This window comes from Danaus plexippus, chromosome 11 (assembly GCF_018135715.1).
Source record: "Danaus plexippus chromosome 11, MEX_DaPlex, whole genome shotgun sequence".
Classification (NCBI taxonomy): Eukaryota; Metazoa; Arthropoda; class Insecta; order Lepidoptera; family Nymphalidae; genus Danaus; species Danaus plexippus.
In genome coordinates this window covers 8,278,260-8,299,302 of record NC_083544.1, presented here as the reverse complement: position 1 = coordinate 8,299,302, position 21,043 = coordinate 8,278,260, and the positions used below count along the sequence as shown (strand labels likewise).

The 21,043-nt window shown below is 33.8% G+C and overlaps 1 protein-coding gene across 1 annotated transcript in view; it reads right to left on the bottom strand.

Annotated features, from left to right (window-relative positions):
• Nucleotides 1-350: 350 nt before the first annotated feature.
• LOC133319033 (methylcytosine dioxygenase TET-like) overlaps nt 351-21,043 on the bottom strand; it is a 35,870-nt gene continuing 15,177 nt past the window's right edge. Inside the window, exons 4-5 of the mRNA XM_061521918.1 lie at nt 7,566-7,652; nt 351-488 (exon numbers count right to left, since the gene is read on the bottom strand). Coding sequence (XP_061377902.1) covers nt 351-488; nt 7,566-7,652 — 225 coding nt within the window. The remainder of the gene's footprint in view (nt 489-7,565; nt 7,653-21,043) is intronic.

Below are 21,043 nucleotides of genomic sequence, written 5' to 3'. Positions count from 1 at the left end.
TCTGTATAGAAGTCGTTAATCTACAAATATAAATGTGAACATAAACTAAACAGCACATATTAATATATATTATTTTACAAATTAATGACCATACGATACGGAAATTAAGCGCTATATGAGTACGGGGGCAGACTCGACACCCCGGGGTGAGTGTGGAAGGGTCGGGGGGAGGGGTGATTGGGGGGGGGCGGCAATCTAGGGAGACTGGATTGTCTGGCTGGTTGAATGGAATACCTGGCGCTGCGACTGCCCATCAGACGTACGAAAATACATTAGGCCTAAATTAGGCGCAACTGCCCTCAGTGTACAGCTACCAATAATAACAGAGTTGTGATGGTACATCGTTAATGTCATTCCATCATATATTCCTTATTAGACTTAGTTCGTATTGAATCCACCGGTGGAGTTAACGCTCGTCCTGTGAGGTAGAGCTCGTCTTCATCGCGATCTGTCTTCATAACGGAATCTAATAAGAATGCAAATGGATTCTGGGAGTACAAACATAATTCCATTATTAGCGAAGACGTCGGGTGATATATTATCAAGTTAAAATTAAATTAATTCCGCCCCCCTCCCCGCCCGGGCGCCCGCGCACACTCCGCACCCCCCCGGAGCCCGGTCTGATATATTGAGGATGTTTAATTAAAATATCTTTAAGTGATTTACGCGAGCACCGATAATAGTAGGTTCAAGGCTCATTTATCGTTCAATGTTTTATTTTATGGCTTGTAATGATTCACGACGTGTGATAAACATATCATTGTAAATAAATAATTGTTTCGTAACCTTTCATTGAACTCACAGATTTCAGCTTCGTGTAGAGAAAATGGTTTATAAGAACTTGTGTACTGATTGTAATATTTTTTTTTCTATCAATGCTTAATATTCCGTAATACATCTAGAATAATATTTGAAGTTTCCAATAAAAATATTATAAGACGCCATGTAAAGTAAATAGTAAAATAAATATATATTGTTTTTATAAGTTTTTATCGTACAAATTGAATTTGGTGCAGCGCCGCTATGCCTCGGGAGGACAATTTCCACAGTAAATTAAATTCAACGCTCACCGGAAAAAGCTACGTCCTAAAACAGAAAATACATAAGAAATTCATGTTTGGAAACGATTAAACTTGCTTGTAATAATGTTTTGTGTTGCGAAATAGTGTGTATTATACACAGGTTTGTCGAGCATTTTAATAGTTTAGATTTGAAGAATATTTAGACGCTTCAACTGATATCGTTTCTCAAAATAAAATCTTTATGATATACGGATTCTGTTAAAACCTTCTAAATGTATGTAATGGTCAATATAAATAAAAAAAAAAACATAAAATCCATACGTAAATTAGCAGAAATGTATTCTTGATAGCCCATAAATGTACAGTTAAGCTAGATTTAAAGCAGATTTTAGAGCTTCATCCGAGATATATTAAAAGTCGCCTGCTAAGCCTCTTAAGGTACACACGGCGACCGGCTACCTCCCCGAGCGGCGTAACCGGAACAGATATGATGCAGAATAATGCCGCCCTACGTACAACATTATTTGCAACACAAATTATACGAAGATTAGAAAATTAATTCCATAATTAATTGGTTTATGTAACAAGTTCGGTTTTATTGTTACTTGATTACAAGGGGAAATGTGTTTATACATACATTTATTGATGTATTTGCACTGTTTTTTCTTCATGATATCGAGCAAATCTTTTATAATACTCATAAGTTACTGGTAGGTGAACCGCCCGAACCACCATCTGCCTATTTCATAGAGTCGTCATACGGACTGATCTTAAAAAATCAGTGAAATATTTAAATGAAACATAGTCTTTTTCTTGAACTAGATACAATGTAAATGGAGTCGAGCCAGTTCCTTGAATTTGACTTCCATAATGAATAATGCATATTATACATTATGTATATTTTATTATCTCATACAATGCTACAGTTATTTTTGTCGCTATTATAATGAGATCCCTTCGCTTTGTATGTATTTTAAAATGTCTGAACTCCGTGTAATTTGATTTTCCTTTTAAAATTATATAGTAATATCTGTATGAAACGGTTATTAGATAGGTAATAGTTTTTAAACAACTTAATGGACGATAAAGATGAAAAATTGGATCAAATTATTTGTAAATATTTTGTACCATTGATCGGTACACCGTAGACACGCTGTGGTTTATAATGGGAGGTGTCGTAAGTCTGCTGTGGTTTTATTGCGCTAGTTGACAGCACGCAGCTGGCATCAGGCATCGCCATTGGATTTATATCACTTGTTGCTCTTATTCTTTCAACGAAGCGAGTATTGCTAACAGATTACTCAATAACAATAGTGCGTTGGAAATTTAAAAAGCAACAGTTTTTGTTCCGACAAATACTTTGCATGATTTAGACATTTAGGGATGGAGTGGGTAGTTGTCGATTGGTGTCGGTGGATCGATAATTTTGACACTTTCAAAATACACTAAACATGAAGTAATTAAAATTATATTTGAAAGGTTTATAGTAATTAACTTTGGAAGGAAGAATCGCATAACAGTGTGAATAGAAGTAAAAAAGAAAAGTGAATAAGTAGCCTTGAGATTTAAATGTACCCTTGAATGTAATCTGGTCGCGCGCCAAACGAAACCCGTCGACCATAGATAATATCCGTGCGATCCCGCGATCCCGCAATCCCGCAATCCCGGCAATCCCGGCGGTACGTTAACCGTTCCCCGTGTCACTAGTATCTTATTAGTGTCGGGTACAAAAGTCACTCCAATCCACTTGTTGCACGAGTCCCGTACCGCGGGATGCCGCAATCCCGCAGCGATATCCACAAGGATAGTGGCCTTTTATGTGAACGGTTTACATTTGACACACACTAAATACATTTCGGGTGACTTTAGCTCACTCGCATGCTTCTCATTGTTTTTATGTTTTATGAGGTCGTTATTTAAACTTTTCGCTTTATATTTATCATATATTTAATTATATGAATACCAGAATCGATTCAGTAATACAATATATTTAAAATTCCCCTTCAAATTCACTATTCGTTGAGAACGTTTCTCTTTATAACTCTCGCCCGACATAAAGGCGTGATAGCGTGTTCTATCGGATTTTTCCGATTCAAAGATTCGTTTTCATATAGTCTGTGTAAAGGAATACATTCTCAGACAGGCATCGGCTAGTTAGTGTTATCGATCGTATCATTATTCGATTTTGACCTCAATGAAAATAAAGATAAAGTCTATAATCAGTAAGCCAGGTCTCTTAGGAAGCAGGCGAAAATGTATGCACGTATGTAAGCTTCATGTTTTGTATTAAACATGTCCGTGTGTGTGCGCCAGACGGGTTACAATAGGGCATTGTTTAAAGTACTTTTTAAGTTCTGAATGTTGCCAGCCTTGATTTAATTGACTGACGGCATATTGCGTACTTTGACTGCGTTTTATATTTACCTTTTGCGTTTCCCTTTCCGATGATCGGATCGTTAATTGGAAAAAAGATACAAATATTATCTTATACGTAGTAAGGTTGTAAAAATAACAATTTAATAATTAATAGCATTCCTTTAAATATGAGAAATATCAAAAAAAAGTAACGAGAGAAAATCTTTTTACATTTGAAAGAAGTGGCCATAATTTGTCTCCTAGCTTTTTTTATCTTGACAGAATTTATACATAAAGAACCAGTTTGAGAAGAATTTTAATCGAATTTAAAAAAGAAGCAGAATATTTAAAAAATATATTTATATTTTTGGATTTAGACAGAAATTAAGTTAATTGAAGAAATTAAAGGAAGAATATGTATATATATGTATATATATATATCGTGATAACATGAAGACAGCTGAGGTTGTCGGCACATAATATTTGAATATGATTTATAGCAACGACATCAACTCGAGAGGTGAAGAGCTGCATGTGTTATTGAACAAGTAAAAATTTAATTAAAATTCTATAGCTCTGGAGAGTAAATGAAGCCGAATATAGCCGAGAAAGTTCCGTGGGAAAACTTAATATTAAAACAGGCGGAGTTCAAACGACGAGGACGAGGAAGCGGAAATTCTGATAAAGATGTTATATATTTATTACATCTATTCAAAAGCTGTTACGTTTGCGTTTCGTTCGCAATCAGATGGACGGCGGATGATGTATGCATCGTCTCATTACACGGCCTTTGGGAAGTTGGAATTTTTTAAAATTTCACAGAAAAAATATACTGTCAGAAGTTGGAATGCTGTGAGATGCGGACTCGGCTTTATTGGATTTTTAATTGAACTTTTGCAGTACACATACGACGCTGTTATTTAAGAAATTCAAAAATAACAGATGATAATCGAAATTACTCATTAAATCTATCTGATATTTTCTGTGAATGGAGTAATATTAAATTCCATTAGAGTGTTAATTTATAGAAGACATAAATAATTTAACTATAAATGTAATTATAACAGAACAACGGCACTATTTCAAAGTTGGAGCACTATTGAAACGGCAAAGGGACACCGAAAATGCATAACGAGGCAATAGAATGCATTAATGAAACTTTCAGGCAATAGTTTAGAGTAACTATCCAATAGCGACGGGCGGCCACCCACCACCCCGCACCACCTCACACCACCCCTCACCACCCGATCCACCTCGAGCCGTTTAAATGAAAATTCTAAAGACTTTTCCCTTAATAAAAATATCTAATCTAATCTCACGGAATATCATAGACAAAATAACCTCACTTTTTTATGTTTTGGCGCGTAAATTGTGTTTTCTATAACAAAAAATAATAAAGTGTTGCTGTATTGATCGAAGCCCGGCGCATGCGTCCGGAGACGAAATTTGCAATTACAAAGTGCTCTGTGCAAATTTCGTCTGAGTTTATAATTCGCTGGCGGCCTCTAGCGGCGATATTCGCGTTCGACGGAGTCCTGACTGTGGAGGTTTTCAAATAAATTTAACTTAGATATGCGCCATTTTCAAAATCTCTGAACGATTTACGAACGATCGTCACATATGAAGATGTATTAAATATTTTTGACTTGTTTTTTATTTCTTTAATTTTTTTTCAGATGTTTTATTTTTGTTTCAATAATCTCATATTGGTATATGATGAACATTTTCAAAGTAATTTTCTTATTTGATTATTTCCAGTACATTCAAATAGCCGTTCGATAACCGACGGATTGATACGTCCTCCTTCGACCATTGCAGTGAATATTTTACGAATGCCGAAGAATTGCATGATTTTGTAAAAGTCGGCCGTCGCTGTGATTGCAAATTTGTATACATTATTCCTCAAACCTCGTTACAAAAAGATTCTCCTTAAAAAATATCGTACTCGCTGTCGACTTAGAATTCCAAAAAAAAAAATCTTTTTAAAAAGCATAGAAACATATTTATACCTATAGTGTGTCACATGTAATGGCAAGATAAATCTCGGAGGTTGCCGAGGAAAGCCGGAATTTTAATGATTTAAAAATAAAATAATGAGTTCGTGAACTCCCTAAGAAAGTTTCTCAATAAGAAAATGCATTTTCCAATAAGATATAGACGAGACAGTAACTGGAAAAATATGATTTGTGTCCATCGAATCTTCAATCAGTTATAACATCTCGACAGTATGTAGACATGGCCAGATCTAGCTTCCGAGTGCAACGTAAGTGCAGGGCCCTTCCTGGTCCGGGGGTCCCGGGAGGGGGCCCGGGGGTCGAGGGGGGACAGTCTGGTTGCCATGGCAACCGCAAGATGGCCACCGCGAAATTAGTACCTACGTCTGCAGGCTTTATGCGCACCGTCTTCATTATGTTGGATTTCAATTTATATCAGAATTGAACATAGATTAGAAGTTGCATTAGTTTGGAGCGCTTTTTGTTGATGAATTAAACTCATAAGTTAACTGATACGGTGCAGTTTGAAACTCGCACAGCTCAACGGAGACGGGATTACTCGCTGATACTCACTTATATTATTAAAACGACAGGATTTTTTAACGTAAAACGTTACGTCCTATCATTGTTTTTGATTTGTTATCATTACAGTCGAGTGCTTATAATATTGAAATATGCAAGTAGTTAATGAATGAAAAAAATATATAGTTCTTTAAAGAAGTATAATATCGTAAAAATCAATAGAAATAAGTTTCCTTTTAATATTGTAAACCTCAGTTAACTCTGTCTGGTGCAATCTTTCTGTATGTTTTCAAACTTCTGCTATCTCTATTTCAATTTTCCGCCGCTACTACGGTTATACGACACTAACTCACTTCATTTCGTTTCTAATTGCTTCTGTCAGATGACTTTAAATGTGAGAGATATTAACAATATATATAGAATAGATTGATTTGAATAAAATTAATATATGTTATAATAACGATTGTTCTTATTGCTACAGATGAATTGATTTAATCAAAGTTTAAAAAAAAATATAATAGTTATGGTTTGTGAGAAGTTTTGAGACAGTTAGTAGGGTTGCTGTCCGAACGGTCTTTGAAAGTGATTTAAGAAAAATCATCTTTTTTCCAATTCTTTTAATGTATTAGCTGATTGGAAACACATTCACTAATAGTTCGGCAACAATATGTTTCATTGGTTCCTTTCTTATACCGTAACAGAGGACAGATTAAATTATTTTAAATTTTGTACTTAAAAGTTCATTTAATATGTTATATAAGATTTTTGTAGTATGTATGAAGTTTAGGTAGTTAAAAGAAAATAAAAGTTCCTTTCCATAAAAATTAAAAATGCTTTTCTTGTAAAATGTTAGGTCGCTAATCTACAGAAAAGAACGCTTCATAAACAATAATAATGTATTCAGTTTGTGAGCTTGAAAGCGACGCGACAGCGAAAACGAACGAACTTGACAATGATAACGTTCACAATCATCGAAATACAATTTGCAATTCAAAACCTGCGCTGAATGGACTACAGGTGGCGCGCCGGAGGCTGAGAGGAAATAGCGGCTCGGGGACAGCTACGCGCGGCCGTACATTACCGGTCTATAACTAGACTTTCATACACAGAGCGTACGAAGCCAGCGATGCACTCGCAATAGACTCGCACAGCTTCCGACGCCCTGCTGTTAACAGTGAATGCCATTTGTTTCCAGGCCGCGGACACGTTACACTTTATTCCTATATTCGGATTTGGAAAGCGAGAGTGACCCCGTTTTTGTTTGATTTATCACCGAGCGGTTATAACGATTCGCGTTCACCTGCAGTCCGATAGTTAATGTACTTAGAAAGTTCACTTTGAGCATTTTAATGATATTCATTAATACCTTGACATTTTATATTTGGTCAGTGAAATTAATAATACGAGCCATTATACATTAGAAAATAGAAAGTATGGTAAATGTAGAAACTCTTTACAAATGGTGATAGCTGCTGAATCTCCTGTCCCATATTCATGTATCGAGTTTGTAAAACAAGCATCTGATATGTTAATAACGAACGCATAAATTATAAGTCCATGTTAAGGGAAAGTGTCGATTAAATTAGTGATAGCTTAATATTATAAAACACATAATGGCAAGGAAGGGATAAAAATAAAAGAACAAAAAGGTTCCAAATTATAAAGTACTCACGGGTGTAGTGGTAGAGCGCCCTCTGCCGCGTCCTCGCCGCGACTCGCTCTTGACCGTCTGCAGCGTCCCGTCCGGCGCCAAAATAAGCTACAACAACACAGACACACCACATACTTAACATAAAGCAAAATAAAGTAAAACAAAGGAGAACGTTAACATAAAATAAGGGAAAATTAATAGACAAACATGCAATGGAGTTGGGTTAGATGGCGACAGATTAGTGATTTTAGTAGATGATCTTTTTCAATACGATTTATTTCAGCTTAAACAGAGCGAAGTTCGAAAATCAAAGAAAGCGCCCTCTATGTTGTAGAATAGATAAAGATTGTCGTTGACAAGGTAGTATGTTTTAGCTACTAGACGCTAGGTGGCGCTGCTTCGAAGTCATGTTCTCAATGATTCCTACAGATGGCACTGTTATCATAACAGAAACGTTTTGGCTATTGCTTGAATAAAGTAATTAAAGCGTAATGATAAAACGCAAGTAATTTATCTTATTTATGTAAATAAAATTACAAACAAGTTAATAAGAGTGCAATTATTTAATTCCGGTACATTATATTTTGTGTTCTTTTTAACTAAGAAAATAGCCTATCAATTTCGATATATCTCACAGGAAAATATAATTTAAATAGAATGTTTAAAATGTTTCATGACGAACCTAAAACGTTATTTGTGTTTAAAAGTAACGATTATTATAGAAAGCGTAAATTTCCGGAGAACGGACTCTTCGAGTTAATCAAGAGTCTTAGCTCAAGCTGTTAAAAAATTAAGACAAATGTCAAACAAATGTCAGTTGCTATGTATGTCAGTCTGCTAGATAAAGCGAACACGCGGACGTATTACTATGTATATAGAGACTGTTACCGGGCACATGGCATCGACTCACACCTGGCGTTTTGGTTCGTTACTCCGCTTTTTGTGTTAGCATACGAACGACATTTGTTCTATCGCCGTCCCGCTCGCACGATCGGACCTCTCCCTTATCTATTCTCATTCAAATCGCAGGTTTTGTAATTATGAGCAAGTGAAGAATCATTTTATGTCGTGTGATTTAATGAAATAAGCTATGTCGGTTGCCGCAGCTGCGTCGGTTAAAGATAACCGGTTAACGTTAACTTAATTAGAATTGATAAGTTAACACGTAACTGTGATACACGTGTGGTTGTAAACATTACAATCGGTCCAACACTGAAAGAGACGCTATCGAACAACTCGTACTCGTACTAATATGACTATTTGTTAGCTAATAGTGTTAATAATTGAGACGCTTTACGTCGCTAAGTGTGAACATGATCTGAGTTATATTTAGTTGGCCGTTTGTTTCTATATATAGCGTAGTGACCAAAAGCTTTTCTCCTAGCGTGTAGCCGTGGCCCGTGGCTGATACGAATGTGGCGTGGGAGGTTCATTGAGGCAGGTCGTGACACGCAAACCCTGATCCATTGATCTTAAACGAGGCTTGTGGCTGAACTCCGCGAGTGTGAATGGTCAATAACATTTATTGTAAGGGACTCGACCTTTGTAAATCGAGGGAAAGACCTCTTTAGTCCGCATGATATACTTTTATAGAACATTAATAGGTTTAAAAACATTTCAAAATTATTGAACGTTAAAATTGTATTTTGTATTTAAAATTATTGTCTAATACTTAAACGGAATTAGCGATCGCTGGTTCGTTTTAATGAGCCTCTGTATATTATTGTAATTATAAGTCATGATTCGTTCAATTGTCCCACTATGATGGATGGGAATGGCAGTTGTTTAAAGTCGGTTAAAACGGCAGGTGCGATGTATCCAAGATAAAGGTACACGATAATCTCTGAAGTTAATCTGTACAGTAAAATAACGATGTTAATTGGAATGTATTTTGTTTCTTTGACCGCATGTCATTTTGCGAGCCGTTACGAAATTACAATAGGACGTTTAGTGCCGCTACTCGGCGACAGATGGCAGACATTAAACCATACGCGCAATTATACGGTCTTAAATAGAAGTTTACGATGTTAGAGTTTATACGACGTAAAAATAAATACCAAAAACTTGCTAAAACACCATATGCCTAGTATTTCATATTTAATATATATATATGCAAATATTAATATTAACGGTCGTTATGTCATAAATTTTTTGAAGATATTTTTCTATTTACTGATTTTATAATAACGTACGGTTTACGGAAATGTTGTTTAAAGTTGATGATTTGCCGTTGGCTAGAAGCCGTTGCTCGAGGAACATTTCAACATAATTTTAAAAAGCGTTCCAATAATGAATGTGCCTAACATTATTTTTTTAATTAACATTCAGCCTCGGAAATAAATATTGTATTTCTCGTATCATCATAATAATATTTATATTAGGATAAGAATTAAGTTATTATGATAAAATTATTATTCAGTTTTTTTTTAATTTATTAAAAAAAAATCAAGTGATTTTATTTTTTATATGGAATAATATTAATACTCTTTGCATTTACTATGAAAAATGATAAACATTTCACTGAAAGTGTACGCGAGACGAGCAAAGGCTATTTTGAAATTTTATCTTATAGATAATATTCCTAATACAGATAAAAAATAATAATATAAACGATTTTTTTATAAAATATTAAACGTCAATATTTAGAGGTGCGATTTACTAGAGGGCGCCTCGAGCGACTCTTGATGGGATACTAATAGTGCAGAAAATATGGCTCTCATTCAGTTACATCCTGAAGATTAAGTTTATTTCAAGGACTCATGAGCATACGGATCAATAACGACGTTTCAAACTAATAAATCAACGACTACACGTACTTATTACGCTTAAAATTTACGTTATAAGGAATGAGTGTAACGAACTAATTCGTTTGAATTCAGAAGCATTAAAGTTAGCAAATGGAATTTTTGTGTAAATTAAATATTGTATTTTAATATTACATGTAATATAAAATAATGAATCAGTTAAGTTGTGTAGTGGAAGTTGGACGGATTGACCATTGTTTAACGAGGACGGGGTTTTTATCCTGTCGTCAACGGAAACTCAATTCAGTACAATCAAGCTGTGACGTCGCACGCACTGCTTTTGACTGTTTCAATGTCATTGTAAATTATAACTTTATAAACTTTTATATATCAGTTTTTATTTATAAGTAATCAAATATATCACAAGTTGGAAAAAAGTTTATGCTGTTAAACAAAAATAAAAAGTGATGTTGGCCGTATATAGTAAAGCTGGATGTGTAATCATAAATATGCCTGGGAACGTACAGCCATTAAAGTAATCACGTTTGTAATACGAGACACTTCACAAAGAACAATGCGCGAAAATCATTGACATCCTTCATAATCCACTCACGAGTGAATCTGTGCAACGAGCAAATGCGCTTAATTTAACAAATTGAACCGCCTTCCGCCGAGCCAAGTGCCGGATACGCTATGATGCCGCGTTTGTGACGCACATTACGTTCAGCTATTAGACAGAAACAAAACAAGTTTCAATAGCATTCGGTTAAACGAAAAAGTGAAAAGTTTCCGAACGCATATGTCATGTCAATCGAGTTGGGAATTATTTAAATTTGGAATTCGCGAAAGCGCGCCGATACGATGATTCAGTTACATTGTGCTGGTTGAGTCATGGACGTCCGTACAACAGTTTATTGTGTTTTTCGACCGGAATAAAACTAAATTAAGGTTATTATAGAACTTTGTGATGTTTATTGAGACAAAAGAAGGCGGGACTGATGTTTAGCATAAAGAATTATAGCTTTGGTAAGGCTCGGTCGGTACAATGTGTGTGTCGTATTAATTCTCCCTTTCTCCATTTGTTTTCCCGTCGTCAATGAAGAGTACGTGAAATAATGAAAGTAAACATGTGTAATGCGGAGTATGTTACAAGTTCAAGGTTACTAGTGTGATCACTCGCCGCTGGCCGAATATTCTGTACCCCGGTTATTTCGGGTCGGGTCCCAACGTTTATCCGTGATATCTTTGTTTAAAGGAAAAATTGTCTCGCGATTTTCAATAAACATAACAGAAGTGTTAAAACGATAAATATTATTAACATATTATAATATTATGATCAAACTTCATTTTTCCATGTTGAAAGTACATATATAATTTCCTAACAATACGAATGATTGTATGTAAACAATAACTACAAACCTATAATATTTAGATACAGCAATAAATCTATACTTTTATTCCGATTATTAAAAAAATATTTATAAGGTTTGTCAAATAGTTTCATAATGTTCCCAAGTTACTGTGAGATGTGAGTATAATTCGTCTAGACGACATAAAGCTTGGCAGCCTCTTCCGAGAGCCTTATGACGTCATTGCTATATTTATCCCTCAGAAACCCTACATATACCATAGATAAAATTATTTAAAACAATTTAATGTCATATAAGTCATATAAGGAGTTCTCTATGTAATATTTTTGTCCCCTTAAACTTAAAGCTAGACGCCATAAATACAACCACTGTTAGTAATATCTCACGAAAACATACGTTAAGTGAAAATAATAGTTAAAAGCTTTCAGGCTTAAACAGAAGTATAAGGCTTTACTTACAACATATAGCCAATTATAATTTTGTTTTGTTAATATTTTATATATATTTATATAATTGTTTAGTTGTTATAAGTTGTTATAAGTTGTTTAAAGTACTTTTTTTGGTATTCGTCGTAGATGTGGATTGGAAACAATTTGTACCCCCTATCAGGACAAGATAACGTCTCCCTCTGATACTTCCTATGATTTATAGAAAAAATAAATCAACCTTACATTTGCGATATTACCTGATAAATATCAAACACAATATTTATATATCCAATGAATATATATATATATATATATATATATGATTCAGAATACATAGTATGTATATATACCTAATACTGTTGTAACAAATGTTTTGATGTCAAAGTCATAAGTTTCTTAGTATGGCATAATAAATCTCGAATAAAAGTGAAGGTGAAGGTTTCATTCATAGTGTTGGACGTGACCGACTCCGGGATTGAGATCCCGGACGTAGATCCCGGACGTTACGCCTCTATCCCGGTCAAGTAGACAACTTGCTAGACAACACGCGCACACGATTTTTTACATTCACTACTATTTTGTAGAATTTTTTCATGACTTGTAAATAGTTACTATAAAATCTTTGTTAAATATGTCATTAGTAAAGGAATTCTGCTGTCATTTATGATAAATATAATCTGAAGGTCCTAAAATTTTATTTTAAATAACCGATGATAAAGATTATTGAGAAATATCCCGAAAACAAGTCCAAATATCAAAAAAAAATAATCTAAATTACATTAATTTACCAATATTGTCTCAGATTGATGAGCATTTTTTTTTAATAATGACCTAACTTAAATTATGATGAAACTAACATCTGTCTGTGATATAACTACATAACATAAATTAAAAACCATTTGATCACTTTACATAAACCAGAAATGAACTGAGTCTCTAATCTTAAAGGTTGTTTTCTTCATTGTAAGGTTCAATATCTCAGGCTGTAATGTTTTCCTTTACGAGTTAACGTCACCCCTGGGCCTATGAATTTCCGGGAGCGGACCCTTCCAGGGCCGTCTGCTGGTCGTCTGGATGCCTTATCGAGATTAATGTTATCATCACAAGGTCACGGCTGAAGGACGTGTTCGCTGGGAACGACGTCACATATTGTAATTGCATATCAAAGAACACATATATTGATATATATTAAATACTTAAAAGTTTGTTATTGGATACCAAAATAAAATTCTTGTTCGACAATAAAGCTTTTATAGATTTTTAATAACAAAAAATTCAACGTTAATTATTTTTCTAGCTGATGAATAAAATCGTCTGTACGATACATGGTGTAAATTCACATTACGTATGAGTGTATTCAGTAAATCAAAAAGACGTTGAACATAGATATGTCGTGATACGCATGAAATATATCTTAACATGAAATGAAAAAACACATGAACATTTATTATAATTTCCATGATATCATAAGTTAAGTTAACATTTTAAGTTAAACAAATAATTATATTTTATAAGCCGCGATGTATGTAGGCTGTAAATAGACGCGGAAGACAAAATGCGGGGCGCTTTCGCCCTCAACCAAGGTCACGCGGACAGAGAATTCGGTTGTTTACTGGAGTATCGAAAGTGAACCGCATGTTGTGAACACCGATACATACGATATCGATGTGAGAGCATTACGTGCGGAATATATCGATTCCATAAAACATCGATAGCTACAAGTTCAGAATAAAAACTTTATAAAAAATAATTTTCTACCTAATCCAATATAATATTCATATAAAATAGCGTCGTGCGAAATATTTTTACACGTTGACAAAATGATTATAGACTAGACGCGTTCGCAATTTGTCGACTCGGCGTAATTTGGGCGGGAAATTGATTTTTTATGCCATTAAAGAACGAGGCGGGGTGCGGGTCACGAAACTTATCGGATTTTCGAGCCTGCCGTGAGCTCTTCGAGCAATCAGTACGAAGGTTAACAGCTCTACTATCGCTGAAATAATTATCTGTCAAGACAACATGAAAGCAACACAGATAATAAATTACGTTGACGTTTTAATTTTTCGGCATGACGCTATTCTACCAAAATGTAAGTCTATTTTTTTAATTTTTACATGAACTTATTGGTAGATTTATTATACGTATGTAATAAGTTATTGCTTTATATGTAGTTTATCATAATTTCAAATGGGAATAAATTACATTTATGTAGGAACCGCTTCGTTTTCATTACTACGACTAATAAAAATAAAACAAGATTACAATATCTTTGATATTAAAATAATGGAATCATTTTATTTTCATATATTTAAAACGTTCCCTTGTAAAATCAGAGTATTATTATAATAAGAATATCTTTAATTGTTCCTTCAACTCAAAGTCGTCGTCTACGAAAGTCGATCGAACACGGAAGCGTCTGAACTTAGGTATACTGCAATGCTCTTACGAATTTAATGCACACTAACACAAGTATTCATCAAAACAAACGCACACAGGCGCAGCTCGTCTGCCGAAATACTCACACACTCACATCCAGTACAAGTGAATTGTGTTAGTGTGAGTGAACGAGAGAGAGAGTGTGACGAAATTTCACTTTCCGTTTTGGCAACGTCGCGCACCTCCCCGTTCGTCGACATTTGAAGGGGGTGGCTGTTGGCTATACACTACGATAATACAACACTAGTCACTAACAGAAACCGAAAATTTTAATATTAACAACATCTATAAACGTTCAGAAAATATACAATTTTCTGATACCATTTCATATTAATGCGATCACGTAATAGATAGCTTTGACTTTTACATTCCATTTAAATTTAATTGTTTCATAACAGACCTATGATTGAAAGAACTAAAAATTATTAATTATATTCGGATGTATAATTTGGTTCATGTACGAGTTAGCCAAAATATATTAATGTAGTCAAGTAACGGTATAGTGTGTAAAGCATTTCAAATACGCACCCACTTCAAAGCTCAGACGTTTCTCGGAAGTGTCATCCTCGAATGTGTGACGGAGACGGCCTGTGCCGCCGTCCCGCTCTCACGACTATCGACTTGCAAAGGGAAGCAAGTTGAGTACTTTTCGTTCATTTCGGAGTTTTATAATTCACTTCGCGAATGATAAAATCGAAAGTAATGTGTTGTTATAACTCTATAAATGTCTCTATATTGATTTAAATACGGAACTTTATAACAATATGTTACGGGCAAACATATATATGGTGATTCGAAAATGTTTATCGTAATTAATATAAATAAATCAATAGAATCATCATACTATTACTATGACTAAGTATGTAAGGAATTAAAATAATCTCATTAACTATTAAATTATTTGTAGTGTATTATTTCTAATAAGAATAAATGAACGTAAAACGCGATCGGATCTTAAGATTTTGTTCCTTATAATATTAAATAGGCAATAACTTCTTAAAGAGATGGCGCGATACAACATGACGTACAACAGCTTATTGCGCAGTATCGGTAGTGAGAAAACTTAATTGAGATAATATCAAAACATTATTTATATATGTATATAACTATAAATTATTTATAATTTAATTTATATTAAATCCTATTCTGATTCAGAAGTCCTTGGCTTTATTATAATAGATTTACAACACCAATGCGGTCTGATATTTGACGATTCAGTTTTTTTGAAATTTATAATTTGACTGTTGCCATGTTATAAAACTACTTAATAATAACGTACAATCGATCGACTAAGGCTGTACCGGAGTCGTGTTACGGGCGGATGCGCCTGCGGAAGTGGCGCACTCGCAGGACGTGCGCCATCTTGTGTGCTCGAGCCTTTATTGTGCAATTGAACTTTTTACTAGAACATTCGATTTTAAATTCCTTTCTATAGAGGTTAGCAGTCCTTAGCTAGTCTATAAACATGTTCCCATGCTAGTGCTGATATAAAAAAAAAGATATATTGTTATCTTTCAAATATAAAATGTACTTCTTTTGATACAAGGACAATATATTACCATCCGCGACATCGAGGTACACGTATTATAGAAAAATATACCTTATCTGTATACAAATAGAATTGTTTTCTTCATAAAGAAGTTCTCGACATGTGACAGTTAAGCGAATCAAGCGCTTTGTTATTATTATTTTTTTAATTCAAACACCAGGTAGCAAACTATTGTTTGACTCTTGCGCAACGAAAGCTGCGATTCATTAGACGAAGCACAATGGCTGATAAATCGTTTGCTAATTTAGAAGTTTGCAGCTGCTTTGCGGTGACGTTAAGATTTTAAGACGATCCTAAGTAAAGCTTCCCTACTATGCAAGGAGATCTAAGCTTGTCTTGACATTATATTTATATTTATCATACCAAAAAGAAGTTTTGGGATGTTACACTGAGACTATTTTTATGACCCAAAAATAAAATAAAATTACTCTTATTGATTCACTTAAAGAATACATAGAAATAAATTCTCTATAATATTGTCGTTATATATGAATATAAATCTTGAAATTGAATTAAACGAGGAAAGAAAAAAGAAAATCAAACTAATTTACCTATAATTTTTTTAAATAGCTTTCCCTACAATTTATTTATTTTATGATTGTACGTCTTATAAAATAAAAGCTTGATACTGGTGTTGCAAGAATAAAAAATCAAAGAAATTTAATAATACGACAGAAAAATTCTTAAATAATCGAGACGAAAACGCAACGTCGCATTTTCCACCCTTGCCGTTACTCCGACCCGAGTGACTCATTCAACGTTTGGCCACCACGGGATTACAAACATCAGCACAACTAACTATCAAACATATATGAAGTATCTATATATTTATACAACTGCCTTATGTATGAGATAAATTGTACAAATTATATCTTATTATTAAGTTCTCATTCGATGTGGTTTATGTATTTTTTATATTATAAGTAACTAAGAATCTGTCGACTTTCACCCAGTCTTTACTAACTACTGTTACCTTATCGACGAACGCCGTCAGCTACGTTGGATCTGAAAGACTAACTTACCTGAAACAAACAGACGATATTGAATATTAAAGCATATTATGTAATTCAACTCTTTGTCATAGATTAAAAAGACTGCGTCCATCTTGAACATCACTAGAAAAAAAATGCAAAATATATTCTGCCAATGTCAAGTAATAAAATGATTAAAAAGACAAATATATATTTATATAGATCTACGTAGTATTAGTTTAGAAGATGTATAATTTGACATTTGCCTTGATATATATATACTATCAATTTTAATCTATGTATTATTATTTATTATGATGAATAGATAATTTACATTTATGTTCCGATAAATTTGTTGAGTTGTTGGTAATAAACACGCGTATTATCTGATATTCTATAACTTCATACTAAACATAATATTACAAATAGTTTTCAAATTGATGAAATAGTTAAATATATTTTGTATATGAATCGTATTATTCTAATCTCATAACAACCACATAAGAGTGGATATAATCTGTGGCAGTCTTTTATTCCAATGACGTCTGTCTATGAATTGCGTCAATCTCTATTAAATTGACGTTTTCCTAACATTTATATAGAGTAGCCTTTTCCCGTGCACATCATACGATTTATACCGCCTGAGGATCGATATACTATTTAAAAATATCTCTCCGTACGTCGTAGACTAACATAATATCGCTACAGGTTTAATAATTATTTTTAAATCAATAAAATATATGATTTTTATATTATTTTAGTTTACTTCAAAGTTGGTTGTTTAGTTGTCTCATTTAGGAAATGTTGTATTAAGAGCACAAGGTTTATTTAAAACGGAATTATATATATATATGTATATACATATATAACTTAGTAGCACCCGTTATATAAATATGTCGGGGAATTTTTAAATGATGGATGTATTTGATGCAAGTGATTCAACATTTTAAGGTACTCAGGGCATGTTATCGCGGATAAATGGAACAATACGATAAATCCATCGTCGGGGGCAGCTGACACGCCGTACATATGGTGTTCACTTCCTAACATGCAGCTGTGCGCGTGCGCACTATACGTTATGATGACTGACAACCAGAAAGGTCATCTGATAGATTCCTCATAATCATCGTGGACTCTTTAATATTCTACAATGTAGTGTCCACTGATTCGTGTCTGTTTTAATGTTTTTTTTTTCAATATAACGAGTACAGGGTTCTCTTTTTTAATTCTCACGTTCGCATTTCTCTAGCTAACAAACTGTTAAATAAATTAAAGACTATTTACTGAATTTAATATTTCACCAAGGGTGCATATGTTCTTGTTTTTTTCGATTGCGGAATGGGTTAAATGTGTTTAAAAATCTGTCAGCACTATAAAAACATGCTGTTAGGATAGTTCTTTACGTATTATTATTATTTCTTCTATTGTTACTCTGTTATATAAAATAGTTTAAAATTCTATGGTCGACCCATAGAAGTCTACCTGGATGTACCATAAAAAACGGGTCAACGAACTCGTGGACCAGCTGCTCCAATTCAAAATGGCGGATATGTCAAAAATAATAAATGCACAGATATTATAAACTGGATGTCATAACTTCAAGTTTTATATTCATTTACTCATTGGGTTATACATTATTGTGTTATGAATAAAAAAAATATATAGATTGTATTTCACAAATAACAAAACAAGCGAAATATGTATTTTTGATATTTAATCCATGAAAGTACTGACTACGTAGCATATTGTAATATTTTATTATGAAAAATTACAAAAGAAGAAGCTCAAATAAATTATGACAACGTTATAAAATGCATTTTATTTTATGGATAATTATTTTGACGCGACATATGGCGAATGCGAATGACATGCGTGACCGAATAGTATATAGCAACACTAATTACGTGTTAAATTTCCGATGTGAAATACGGAATAAAACCGCTAAAATTTTATAGTAACATTGTCTAGGGGCAGACCACTGCGTTATAGTATATGGCAATACATATACAATTTTGGTTGACATAAACATTTATATAAACTGTATTGTAGATAGTATTAACTTGTAGATAATATATATGGCCTAAGTTCTCAAATTCTATGTATAAATAAGATCCGTAAGAATAATTTAACAATAAGAGTTGCAGATATTTTTAATTAAATAATTTACTTTTAATATGTATAATTTCTATAGATGTTTTTAAAGTCTTTCTGTATGGCCCATCGCTTTGTGAAATCGTTAAAATTCATCACAATATAAGATGTCATCGTCATCACGAAAGACCTTCCTATACTATTCTTCCTCTAATTACAAATTTATCCACATTCGTCGTCACGTCGTCGACAATCCAATAATAGAGTAAGTTCATATTTCAGGCCGCGATTCCCATGAGTTTTTTATATAAAAAAATTTTGAAGTCTATAGCATAAATCAAATAAAGGTGTCCCGGTATAGCGTTACAATGTTTGAGCGAGGCGCGCCGGAAGTCTCTAAACCGGAGCTAAATCATAAATTATACTTTACCGTTCCCGCCGGGATTCAGTTACGTGTTGCCTTATTACCATCATCACTGGATTGTCATTATCTGGTGAGCACTCGCGTTACGGTCAATGTATTCAATATTGAAGAGACCAATCGTGATTACAGTTCAAAATTTAATGGTGCTAATACGATGAACTTCATCGGAGTTGGGTACAAACATTGAGATATTGAAGAATGATATTCAAAGTCGTAGCTTTGGTATAATTGTATTGTCTGTGTTAACGTGGTTATCAACCCCCATTAAGTAATTAGCACTCCATCATCAGGCATCATTAGAGTATTTTATTTACCTCAATTGCGTTCCCTCCTATCTCCCTTACCCTATATCGGTGCATAAAAACTGCAATTACCTATCAGTAGCCTCACACAATAACCAAGTTGGCAAAGACCCTAACCAATATAGTGTGAGCTACCGCGTCTCGCTATCACTTAGAAGATGGGAAACCAGAGAGGGTGAGTGGCGAAGATGCAGGGATCAAACGATAATGGCGATCGCTGAAGGGGTAGAAAGGCTTAAGCCGGGAGGTCGTTAGCCTGGCTTTGATTGTTCGATGAGTACAGCAATGAGTCACTTACCAACGTAAATAAACGGACATTTCATACTTGTTTTTTATTATATCTCACTAACTAGTAAATTAGCTCAAATGTTATTGTTGTGTCGTGAGCAGATGAGGTCTATATCCTCGGTCGAAACTATTCAAAGTAAAATTTCGCTTGGGACATGTCATTTAGGGGTGCATGCTTGTCTTACTTGTAGATATGTAAAGAAGGTGCTCTTATAAAAATAGAATATTCTCTTGAACTCTCTCACAAGGAACATAAAAGGCTGTTCACGTAAGAATCGTATGTATTTGCTTTTTCCCGTTTGCCCCTGCCTATGTGCCTCTTGTAAAGTAGGCAGTGCGTTCACTAGGTTATGCGAACCCCTAACTACGCCTTCCACTATGTTAGCATATAACACACATACATTACATAGTATATAAACCATCTTTACCCCTTTGCTCTCATTACCTGCATCGCCTCGGGCGGAATCGCTTTACAGCCAGTACATTTTAATTAATCATGATATTTTCAATAAGATTATTACTTCAAGTACGCCGTTCATTACCTTAGCTTACTTTCTTTGCTTGAGAGCCTTTATAGCGGTTTTTTTTTAATCAATGTGGGTTCATTGAGAGGCCAATTGATTTATACATTCTGTTACGACGGAACTTCAAATTGAATTACAATCATAGCATATGTATAAGTAACGATAAAATACTAATTGCATTTATCTTTATTACGATATATTTATATATTGGTTTAGACTAATCATTGACTGACCACTTTACATATTTATATACAAATACATAAATTATATTATATAATATAAATTATATTACAAGAAAATTCACTTTGTGTTGTACTTTTAAAAATCATTTATTTTAATAATAAATAAAGTTTTTTTTTTTATATATGA